At 44.1% G+C, this 12910-nt stretch overlaps 1 protein-coding gene and 1 pseudogene across 1 annotated transcript in view; one reads left to right on the forward strand and one right to left on the reverse strand.

The window, feature by feature from the left end:
* The window catches only part of DMXL2 (Dmx like 2), a 160660-nt gene extending 147788 nt beyond the window's left edge, over positions 1–12872 (reverse strand). The window contains exon 1 of the mRNA XM_013006336.2: positions 12786–12872. Within this exon, the coding sequence (XP_012861790.1) occupies positions 12786–12872 (87 nt within the window). The remainder of the gene's footprint in view (positions 1–12785) is intronic.
* LOC115868239 lies at positions 6765–6869 on the forward strand (annotated as a pseudogene).
* Positions 12873–12910: the final 38 nt, after the last annotated feature.

Below are 12910 nucleotides of genomic sequence, written 5' to 3' on the forward strand. Positions count from 1 at the left end.
AGCAAATGTTTTGAGAATGATGAGGGCAATGAATGTACAACTGTGCTTGACACAATTGATGTATGTATGGATTGTGATAAGAGTTGTATGAGCACCTAATAAAACGATTAAAAAAAAAGTCCCAGAACCAATGGGATCACTGGAAGCAAAATCAATACCAAAAACTCCATTGCATTTCTATATATTAATAATGAACTACTGAAAACTGGAATCTTAAAATATCTATACTACTGTCTATAGCTCCAAAACTTCAGACTCAGATATAAATCGAACAAAGCATGCACAGAGTCAGGGCTCCTCAAACTTTTTAAACAGGGGCCAGTTCACTGTCCCTCCGACCGTGGAAGGGCCAGACTATAGTTTAAAAAAAAAAACTATGACCAAATTCCTATGCACACTGCACATATCTTATTTTGAAGTAAAAAAAACAAACGGGGCAAAAACACCCGGCGGGCCGGATAGATGTCCTCAGCGGGCCCATGGGCTGTAGTTTGAGGACCCCTGGTCCAAATGTACAAAATATTGGTGAAAGACTTGTATTTGACTTAAGCCTTACACTTGGATTAATGTCATCTCAAACAAGTAGAGTCCCCAAGACACTCGGACTGAAATAAATCACATGAAAATCCTGCTGGGCCTTAAATCACTACTAATTTGCAAATACACATAGTCCACAATATCTAATCACATAAGGAAATAAGATCATAAACCTCAGCAAAATGAATCCACATAATGTAGAAAAAAAGGAGCAAATGAATGAATGAGCTAATGAAACAGAAATTACATAATGTTGTCCATCAATGTTAGATGCCATTGAGTCAGCTCTACTCATGACAACCTTATGGCAACAGAATAAATCGTCCAGTCCTGCACCAGCTCCATGATATGTTTGGGCCCAGTGCTGAGTCTACTATATCCATCCATCTCATTGGGGGTTTCCTCTACTTCACCAAAACATACTCCTAGAACTAGAAGTGGGTGGTCTGAATAGATAAATAAAATTGGTAAACGTCTGTAGAAGAAAAATAAAGGTCATCTAACTAATGGCAGGAATGAGAAACAAAACACTATGTAGATGCTACAGATCTTTAAAAAGATACTGCTTACCATGGACAAATTAGCAAATTCCTAGAAAAACAACTACACACAAAAAAAGGCTATAGACTTGAAAAAATAACTACTGAAAGTGCATTCAAGAAAAAGACACCTAGGTAAAGACTCGGCTCAATAATCTAAGCCCCCTTGCTGCGGCCTCAGTCCAATTCAGCAGAATGTTAGGGGAGGTTATCTCTGGACGGTACCTTACAAGTGATTTTATCTTCCTTCTTTCTTCTTTCTTTCGCATGTTCAAAGAGCATTGATCTACAAGAGCATGTAATCTTCTTAAAATCTGAGAAGAAAAAAGACTGGAAGACTTGGGTTCACCTTAGTTCAGCCACAGATCTAGCTGTATAGCTTTGATTAAATCATTTAAATTCAAGGGCATTGTTTCCTCGTCTTTAAGATGAAGGTACTAACCGAGATCTAAGTTGTCAGATTTAATTTCATGTACCAATTTTACACACTGTTGTCTGACATAAAGTCAATGCTACCTCACACTCAACCCTGCGACAGAACAGAGCTGCCCCATAGGTTTTATGGAAGGAGACTGCTTTTCTCCCGTGCAGATCCTCGGTAGGTTCAAACCACTGATCTTTTTCTTATTTTTTTTTTTCCCCGGTTCATCTGTCTATTTGCACACATGTCTGTGGAGGGGTTGGGGAAGAATACTGCTTAGACCATCGACTGCCCGAAGAACCAACAAATCTGTCCTGGAAGAAGTCCGGCCAGAGCGCTCCTTAGAGGCCAGGAAAGAAAGACTTGGCTTCACATACTCTGGCTGTGTGGTCAGGAGGGACCTGGAGAAGGCCGTCGTGCTTGGTGAACTAGAGGGTCGGTGACAGTGAGGAAGATCCTCAAGGAGACGGATCGACACAATGGCTGTCACATGGGCTCACCTATCACAATGGAAAAAGGCAGCTCCCTCCACTCTTTGTATTTGATTTCTTAGGCATCCTTAGGGTACAGTGGGTTCCCAGGTGGGCTGGTCACCCCAAGGCCAGCTGTTGGACACCACCAGCTGCTTCTCGGGAGAAAGACAAGGCTTTCTACTCTTGTACAGAGTTACAGCCTTGGGGTCCCACAGAGGGGCAGTTCTACCCTGTCCTAGAGGGTCTCCCCGCCCCATTTTACTTTATTTTTTTCAATTTGTACATAATTCTTTTTGTTGTTGTTGTTCAGGGTCACACTGGCTGCATTTCCGATGTTTGAAGTTGGCAGGGGATGCGAGGGCGGGCAGTTTGACCACTCTCTGCCACCGGCTGAGGATGGCTGGAAAACTGACTTCACTCACTATCCACAGCCAAGAGAAGACGAAGCTCTGCTCCAGATCTCCAGCCTGCCTTAGATCGCCGGCACAGGGTCTCCGGTTGGAATCAATCAGCCCAATGGCAGTGAGTTTTTACAGTTTCAGCCCCTTCCTTATTAACAAGAAGTCCCTGGGTGATGCCAATGGCTAAGCCCTTGATCACCAGCCATAAGCCTGACAGTTTGAACCCACCCAGGGCAGCCCAGGAGACAGACTTGCTTCCAAAAGGGCCCGGGCTGCTGCCTCTGTGGAGCACAGCTCTACTCTGTGAGATCCTCCCTGAAGGGCACGGCCTGAAGAGACTGCTGCTGACCTCACAGGCTGCCCCTCTCCGCTGGGCAGCTACTGCCTTCCACGCAGGTAGGAGCTCACTCCTTGGTAGGTGTGTAGCAGAGTGGGAACTCATGGCTTGATAGGTGCTTCACATATAGTAGGAACTCATTTGTGGCTTGATAGGTGCCCAGCACACAGTAGGAGCCCATTCGGAGCTTAGTAGGTGCCCAGCACAGTAGGAGCTCATTCATGGCCTGGCAAGTGTCCAGAACACTAACCACTGACCTTTCAGTTAGCAGACAAGCACTTAACCATTTGCACTACTAGGGTCCCTTCCAATTTAACATACAAGGTAGAAATTAATCCTATGATTAAAAAAAAACTCCTTTGCTTTCTACATAACAACCATGTATAGCAAGAATTATTAAATACTGACCAGAAATGACTGTCTGATTATTCTATAACCAAAGTCATTTCTTCAATAAATGACCCCCTAATTGAGCGAGTTTATAGCTTATAACACCACATAAGTCATCCTGCACAATAGTGTGAATTTCATAACTAGTTCACTTTAAAGAGTATCCAAAGAACTCAAATGTTACATAAATAAAAGAGAAGCAGGACATTACACAAATTAAAATACTACTGGGGGACAGAAGTTTTCACTTTTACGTTCCTTACTTTCTATTATTCCAACAGAGTCTAAATTGTCATTTTTTACAATGCTGATGTTATTATATTAATGTTTAAAGCAAAAGTTAGACTCTATGGTTTCTGTTTGCCTTCTGTTTTTAATGGCCAATTAGGATTCTGATTATATCTCTGTAGCATTTATCACAGTCCTGTTTGAATTCCATTTGTCTATATATTAGCATAGTCTTAAAATTATTTTCGAAAGAGATCTTGCCTCTAACCAAGAGCACACACATTGGCTGAGTTCAATGCATCATCAACTTGGGAGCCCCACAAGCACAAGTCTCTGTGAGGCTCCCCAACTGTCAACTGCAGGTCCGTCTCAGTTGATTATGAAAACACATTACTCTTAAATTCTTAAAACACCATGTTGCTACACCCAGAGTACTTGTCGGGTTAATCTCCTTTGCTGTGCATTAAAGCCTTTCAAAAGCATCAATGAGGGAAACAGAATTGCCTCCAGAGCACATAATCTGTCAGCCACACAATGATTTAAAACACACCCCTGGATTCGGCCCAAATGGCAGGGCTCCACACCTACATGTCAGTTCTCCCTGCCTCCATGCTATAAAATTGATTTTTCTAAACACGGCTTAATGCCACTGACCTCTATCAAAAGGAACTTCAAAAATCAGCCTTGTGAAAGCAGTCACTGTGTTTACTATAAGGGAGGAAGTGGGGTAAGCGATGCTATACTGAGGGACTGCAGTGAACGAGATGAAGCCGTGTAGGAGTCACTGAGGATGTGCTCTGTAAATGTTCACCCAATTGACATTAGAACGCAGGGGGGAAATGTCAAGGATTACATACACCACAGTGCTCTTTTTATTTATTCATTACCTGAGCACGTATTTTGCAGGAATTTCTGTTTCAGGTGCCAAAGAAACAGCAGTGAGGGGTTTTGAAGGCATTCAGAGTTTTAGTTGAGGTATAAAAGGAAACCATTTGGGAATGCTGAACTGAGGACCGACATGTTTTGATGGACTTAGCAGGATTATTGTGGTTGCTATGCTGAGAATAAAGTGAAAGTGCCTGAGACTAACGACAGCCAGGGAAAGAGAACGTTTCGGCGCCTTTCTCCACGGTGTAGAGACAGAGGACGGTGTCCAGGCTCAAGGCTGAGCTGCAGGAAAGGCAAAAGAGGTCAGACTGTTGGATACACTTTGAAGGTATACTCGGTGCCATCGAGGCCTCAGAAACTACTGCACCCCTCTCACCAGTGTGTTCCTTCCCCGAGAGCAGCAGTTCTCAACCTGTGGGTGGCGACCCCTTTGGGGGTCGTACGACCCTTTCACAGGGGTCGCCTGATTCATAACAGTAGCAAAATTGCAGTTATAAAGTAGCAACGAAAACAATTTAATGGCTGGGGTCACCACAACAAGAGGAACTACATTAAAGGGTCACGATACTAGGAACGTTGAGAACCACTGCCCTTGAGCTTCAGTCACCTAGTTCCCTTCCTCTGCTCTCTGAGGAAATGTCCTCTTTGATAAGGACACCAGTCGTCTTGGACGAGGACCCAGCCCGCTCCAAGAGGATCTCACATCAACCTGCTGACATCTTCAAACAAGGTCACACTCACCAAACCCAAAAACCACACTCACTGCCATCCAGCTGATATCAACGCACAGCGTCCCAAAGGACATCACAGGATTGCACCTGTGGGTTTCTAAGACTAAACCTTTACAGGAGCAGAAAGCCTCATTTTAGTCCTGCAGAGCGGCTAGTGGTTTCAAATGGACGCAGTTAGCAGCCCAACACATAAGCCACTACGCCACCAGGGCTCCTTTTGAAGGAACAGCAAACAGGATTTCCTAACATAGGATATGAGGTATAAGGGAATGAGAAGAGATAAAAATGTCAATGTTATTTTGGCTAAAGAGGTGGAAAAGTGGAGTTTCTATTTACTGACTTAGACAAGACCGATGAGGAAGGTGTTAAGAGAAGACAGCTATGATATGGCTGTTAGACATTCAACAGAAAGATGCTGAAGAAACAGTTGGATACAGAAACCTGGAACCAGGCTGAGAAGGGGCAGTTAAGAGAGGGAAAGGAAAGCCAAGGAAGGCAAACTAAAACTATGTAAGTAGAGAAGAAGAAACGTCATAAGAGAGAAACGTGCTAGAGTCATGCCTTTGAGCAGCAGGGAGAGGGAATGGGAAGTGGGCCAGAAGGGTTCTCACTTCGACACTACTGACATTTTGCTCTGGATAACTCTTCATTGGGCCAGGCTGTCCTGTGCATTGTGGGGTGTTCAGCATCTTTTCCCTACCAGATGCTAGTTGCACCTCCCCCCACTCCCATGTCGCCAGACACTGTCAAATATCCCCCAGTGCGGAGGGGGGGAGGGGAGAGGGATGACCAAGATCACCCTTAGTTGAAAACCACCGGTTTCAATGGAGGGATTGGCCTCTGCTAGAAACACAGACATCCACATAAAGGAACGCTGGCAGAGGCCATGAGGAGAGTACGTGATAATTAATCATCGCACTTGTCTTCTGCTCAGATTCTCTTAGGGTCCACATTGTCAGTTGAGATTAGAGAAGACCTGAGAAGGTGCTATTACATCAAAAAATGAGCTGATACCAAGGGCTCAAGTAAGAAGAAAATGTTTTAAAAAAAATAAAAATAAAAAAAGAAGAAAACGTTTTGAAAATGATGATGGCAACAAATGTACAAATGTGCTTGACACAATGAATGAATGGATGCATTGTGGTAAGAGCTGTACGAGCCCCCCAATAAAATGATTTAAAAAGAAGAAAGAATGGGCCTTAGCCTGCTGCATCATGAATTGGGGTTGTAGAGCAAAACCACAATGCAAAATGATTCTTTTATAAACTCGCTAAAACTGAAAACCCTATAATCACTATTAAATATTTGCCTTCCAGCCTTGTTTTTAAAAATGACCCACAAACTAGAAAAGTCTCACTAAATCTGAATTGCAGATATTCTCTCATTATCCCCTTTTAAATATTGCTTTGCCTTTTACCATGGAAGGAAATTAAATTGGTCAGGCATGACTTATTTTTCCACTATGTCATTATAAGCTTTTCCCGGCATCCTGTGCTCTTTGTGATGATTCGATACTGTGATTCTGAGAAAAGACTACAGCCTACAAGCCTTCTGCATTCACCTCTGAGAGAAAAACGAAAGGGCAGGGAGGGCAGGGAGACTGCTTACGGAGAATCTATGATGGTCTCAGGTAACTACTCTCGGCCAGGTCTCGAGGACACAATCATAAACGAGAGCTTCCTCCTCCTGAGTCTAAAGAAGACCCATTACTTCCTACATGTTCTGAACAGCTTCTCTGAGCCAGAGAGCTGTTAGACTCCCTGGCTGTGAGTCTGTCCAATAGTCTGCTAATTACAATAAAACCCAAACTCGCCCAACCCCATGGGCCTCTGATCGTGTCTCATGCCAGAGCAAACTGTAGCCCCGAACCATTGCCTTGCCTCCTGGCCCACAGGCTTCCGGCACTGAAGCGGGTTGCACAGCGCGGGGTAGGGATCTGGCCTGGGCAGAGACCTGTTAGACCACCCTTATGAACACTAAGACTCGTTTTCAATTAATCTTGCTTAGTCAGCTGAGAACAGCATGGGTAGTACCATCAAAGGGCGGAGGGTCTCCGGACACAGTGCTTCCTCCCTTGGCGTGAGCTCCACGAGGTGTCTGATGAGCTTTTCTGTCCCCCATGTCAAAAAACCCCCAAAAAACCCAAACTCACTGCCATCGAGTCAATGTCAACTCATAGCGACCCTACAGGACAGGCCAGAACTGTGAGATTCTGAGACTGTAACTGCAGTGTCCCATGCCAAAGCAAACTGTCACCCCGAACCATTGCCTGGCTTTACCTGGTAGGCTTAAGGCACTGAAGTGGGTTGCACAGAAAAAAAAAAAAGAGAGAGAGAGAGACTGTAACTGTTTACAGAAGTAGAAAGCCCCACCTTACTGCAGCATTCAAAAAACCCAACAGAAACTCCAAACCACTGTACGGTGCTAGTCTGTTTTCTCTTTTGTCCCTGGACAAAATCTCAAGAGAAGATCATATAATGCTCATTCAAGAGCCAGGTACTTCAAGAGTATCTCATCTGAGAAGGTCATTTTACAAAGGAAAAATGGATAAACCTTTCAATGATAGCCATGTCTTACAGGAAGCTGATCTCTGACCTCCCATTTCTGGGGAGGCATTATCTGGGACTCTATCAGCTTCAGGATAGGTGTGAGGGGTCTTCTCACTATAGGCAGGAAGGCTAATTAGCAATCTGTACAAGGACAAAAGACGATATATTGCCTCAAACTCACAAAGAAGCTGAACATGCACGGGTCGCCAAACTTTGGAATATATAAATGAAACAGAACAAGAATGTCCCATGGGCCAACAGACCAGTTTATCCTGGAAAACTAGCTTACTGTAAATTCTTGACTTAACGTCTTTTCCTTTAACTCTTGGCACAGATTATCAATAGGTAAATGAGCTTTTATTATACCTGTCGATAAACAGTTGACATAGAAGCATAGTTCTGCCCAACTCCTTGTTTCCCCTGACTAGGAATGATCTTACTCCACCTGAATTCCTACAGGAATCATTAGTGACCCACTTACACCACCACACAGTTGGCATGCTGTGATTAAGTCCAGGTCTTAACTTTGCTCTTCAATTGCCAGCTTCCTATATACCTATGTAACACAAACTCCCTGAACTCAAGACTAAGTCTTCTTGTTCTCTCCTTGGCTCCCTTTTGTTTAATCCCCCGAGTCCAGGAAATCTGTATTCCGTAAACGTTTGCTAAATGTATAAATGATCAAAGTTGCATACTACTATAATTCTAGGATTCAAATATAATATTACCAAAAAAACTCAAGCCCATAGCTGTCAAGTTATTTCTAACTTATTGTGACCCTGTAGAACTGAGTAGAACTGTCCATAGGATTTCCAAAGCTGTAAATCTTTGTGGACGTAAACCACACTTTTCTTCCATAGCACAGCTAGTGGCTATGAACGGCCAACCTTCCAGGTAGCAGTTGAGCTTTTAACTATTGGGCCACTGGGGCTCCTTGGTAATACTACAATAGAGTTAAAATAGATCTATACGCTGGCGGGGCGGGAGATGGTTAGGAAACATCATTTCCTAAGTTTTAAATGAAGTTTTTCATTCATTACAACCTTATCGTGGTACCTTAAGAAAAAACACAATCAACAAAAGTCAAGAAATGTTGGCATACCAAGTATGTTTTTCTGAAAAGACATTGTTTGCACATTATGGTTTTCAACATTCTAAGAGTGTTTGCTGTGTAGTAAGGAAGTCCTGTGGGTTGGCGGGGAGGAAGGGGGAGAATGTGAAGAGACTTGTTGCATGCAGTCAGGTCAATTCCAACTCATAGTGACCCTTTAAGGTAGAGACGTTAAACTGTGATCAACTGTGTTTAATGCTGTGATCTTTATGGGAGCGGGTTGCCAGGTCTTTGCTCCTAAAGACGGGACTAGGTGGGTTCAACCTTTGGGGTAACAGCTGAATGCTTGACCATTTCAACGCAGAAGGGCCGGCCCTCTCTAGGGTTTCTGAGACCATAAACCTTTACAGGACCAGGCAGCTGCATCCTTCTCCTTTGTCTGGTGAGTTTAATGAAACTGCTGATCTTGCAGTTAGCTGCCCATGTTTACCCCCCAGGGCCACCAGGGCTCCTATAAAACTCTCAAACCCCAACTCCCTAGCATCGAGTCGCTGCCCGCTTTCTGCATCACACCCGTGCTCGGGGTGGTCTGTTCGCACCATCCACAAAGTCCCGACACCTCGGTGTCTTTCCAAATGCCAGTCTTCTGTGCAAGCTTTTCTTCGCTTCCAAATCACGTGGGCTCCCGTTTCCATCTGCCTGATAGATTATTTACATCATTTTCATCTCTGCCAGTATAGCATATGCTCCCTAACAATAGAAAGGGCTTACTCATGTCTGTAAACATCAACCAGTGAATTGAATTCATCTTACACTGGCATGTCAACTGCCCCATACACATGAAAATAGAGTCTGCACTACTGTTTAAAGCTAAATGGTGGTGGGCAGGGTGAGGGTGGGGGGTTAAACTACACCAATATTGCTTTAATGCTCTAACGTTCACAGAAAAGGTTTCTAGCTTCATTAAAATTGTTTTTCAGGAAAGTAAATAATGAGAATTTTAAAGGCAAAATAAACCAGTAAAGCACAAAAAGGATGGATCATCTCCTTGGATTGCCCAGAACCTGGCTTGATGCAGTGAAATTTTTTCCAGAGCTTAGATCTTAAATTGAAAAGAAGAGAATGATCACAAAGTGACGTTTTAAAACACGATATATATGTACACAATATATTAATGAACACAACTGAGCATTTAAAAAAACTGCTGTTGACTGTCAAAAACACAAACGAATGAAACCGTCATCGCTCTCATGGTTACCACTAAAACTATACATTTCTACATTACCTGCTCCAAACAGTACCACATCAACACCACTGCATACTGCAGTCATTCATGGCCCAGCTGGATCACACCATCCATCATATACTATGCAACATTTCTATTATTACAGCATGGCCCTTCAAAATCCTTTTCAACCACCCTACTCTTTAAAATGTTTCAGTTAATAGACTCTGAAATAAACAAACTACCCTATTCTGAAAGTGTCCTCAGCTTATCATGGAACACACCACTGTCTGAGGACCAATCCCTGGCAGTAAGAGTCCTACAGTAGCCATCTACACACATCTCCTCCCCTGCAGGGAGCACAGGGCACAGCCTGGCTAGGAAGCAAACGTACTACAAGGAAAAACCCTGCTCTTAAGAAGTCACATGACCTCCATTCCAGCCCTGGCTGGTTTCCCCTCTAGTCATCTGACTCAGAACATCAGGGGTTTTTTTGTTTTTTCATCTGATTATTATAAGGATCAAACACTGTGTTCTATGTAAAGAAGCTTAATTTGTAAAGCTCGAAAGAAATAAAGGCATTCAAATACATCTTAGTCGATTCTAGAGTACTTGAAAACAGCTTGCTCTTGGTTATTTTTTAAACAAATCTGATTTTTCATAGAGACCAAAAGGTCATTTCGAGTTTATGGCAAAAATTATAACTGTGAATCAGTGTACTCAAAACTCTGATATTAAAATGAAACAATGTGCAAAATGAACTTGGCGATGCCAGAGGGCTTTGAACAATAATGATGTCTTGGAGAGGCATCCAAACAAGGTGAACTCTGAGTTGTCAGTGGGAAGAGGCAAAGTGAGCGTTCCCTTGTCAAAACGTAAGAATGCAGGCGACAGTGTACACGGTCAGTATGTGAACAGCAGAGGGGCCAAGACGAAGAGGGCATATAGTCAAATATCACATCAAAGATGGCAGGCGAATGCTTGACACTTTGCAATTTCACAAGGCAGCTATTCCAACTATAGATATTCTTGAGCTAGTGAGAGAGATGGTGAGAATGGGATTTGAAGAAAATTACACTGGCAGCTGTGTGGAGGACGGACTGAAAAGATCAGAGATGAGTGCCAGGAAAACCAGTTGGAAGATTTGATATTTCAATAGCACAAATAAGAATCGGCAGTAAAGTATTAGCTAAGGACAAGACAAAGGAAAAATCTGACAGATGCTGCAGACAATCGGGTAGACTCAGTGAGAGGGTGAAATAGAGAGCTAGCAAAAGATTAGGAATAGCCCTCAGGGACCTAGTCATGGGTGGCCCATGGCACCACCACAGCAGTGCAGCCCAAACAGTGGTTGTCCTAGCCTTTCCAGACTGCATCGGCGAAGTCTGTTTAGGGCTGGATCCCAGGCCTCAGTGAAACACCACTCCACCTGAGGTTGAAGCAGTCAACCACTACCACCATGATGGTAGGAAATGCTCCCATAATCTAAGGCTCCAGTTAAATGTTCCTTGATGGAGACAACCTGCTCTTCTAAACCTATGCGACATCCTTCCCTATCCGCACAACTTGAGGAAAGGTAAACACTTCATCCTCCAATTCCCTGGCCAATCTGGACATCTTTAAAGTCCAAGCTGAATTCCATAGGGATCAGTTAAGTCACTTGTAAACAAAACAGAGATGGCTCTATTGATAGTGACAAGTGTAGCATTATAAAATCAGGTAAATTCTTTTTGTTGTTGCTTTTTAAAGATTCATCCTAAAGTGGATCAAAGCCAGGTTGTTGGCATTTAAAATATTTTAAATGGCCATAAAGTAATCTTGTAGGGGGTATTTTTAATGCACCACAAAACATCAGAGATAAATTAATTCTGTGCCAGAATGAACTGTGCTACATGATTCTGCAGTTTTGCTGGAGCATTCTAATTTCTGCAGTTTTACAAACATGTTGTGGGGAAGCAGCACTCATATCAAAGTATTTCCCTTGCCTAAATTTTCTCAAGCTGAATGGTTATCAATAACGTGTTTAATCAAGATCTGTTGCTTACACTTCCTTCTACGGAAGACCAGGCATAAATTTAATACAAAAAGGAACTCAACACTAGCCCACAACAGTGTATCTCTGGGTAAAAGGCACTCTTATGGCTTGGCTTGAATTCGCTACAGTACCAACATCTCATTCTCAAAAAGGACCACGCTGTACAGCCTGGTTGAAAGACATGTCTGTATCATGTAGATTCTAAAGAGATTTCAAAACGTTATTTACATACATTTCAATCAACGCTGCCATAAAAATGTCACTGCTTTGGTTTAAAAAGCAAACAAAAAAAATCTAAAACAGGTTAAAATATTACCTAGAAGGGTAACCAAGCTCCAAATCAGATTATAAATAGGTAGCTTTCCAGGCCACTGTCAAGCTAAACCCATTCATCCTAATCTTTCGGAGGTAGGGAATGATTTTTTTCCTCCTGTTCTGTTGGCAGTAAGACAATAACAGGAGATAGGGAAGGTCAGGTTCACAGTCACGGAATCCAGCAGCTCCTAGGACGCAGCCCGGTCACAGCGGGCATGGAAAGTCGGGCACGGCATCGCCTCCACGCTGGGGCGAGGACCAGTCTCATCCCCAACACTGGGGGAGCAGGTGCAGAACGGACGCTCTGGGGCTTCGGCCCTGCAACCACCTTCCTCCATCGTGGCCCCAGGGGCCTCCCTAAGAGAGGAACCTTCTAGTCCAGTTACCCCAGAGCCCTTCTGCTGGGGCGGCAGACCGGTAAATTCTAAACCCATTCCACCTGACAGGGATTTTTTTTTGGATTCCACCACCCCCCTCCCTCACACAACAGCCAAAGGGCAGTCTCGCGGCCCCAAAAGGAAACTAAACCCCAAAGCTGAAGATGGGGCGACAGCCGGGCCCACCAACCTCGCGCAGCCCCCCGGGGAGACGTGGGGCTGGGGGGGCTCTCAGCCCCGGCGCCCGAACCCCGGCCTCGCCCCCGCGGGTTCCCGGCCGCCGCTCACCGTGAAGGGGACATCCCCGACGCTGCCCACGGAGTAGCAATTGTCCCCAGGGTTGACCGCCCCGGTGAGGACCTGATGCAGATGCATCTCCGAGCCCGGGCTGGCGCGAGAGGGGAGGCGAGCCC

Source organism: Echinops telfairi, unplaced genomic scaffold (genome assembly GCF_000313985.2).
Source record: "Echinops telfairi isolate 266 unplaced genomic scaffold, ASM31398v2 ScPeMD7_8;HRSCAF=38, whole genome shotgun sequence".
Taxonomy (NCBI): domain Eukaryota; kingdom Metazoa; phylum Chordata; class Mammalia; order Afrosoricida; family Tenrecidae; genus Echinops; species Echinops telfairi.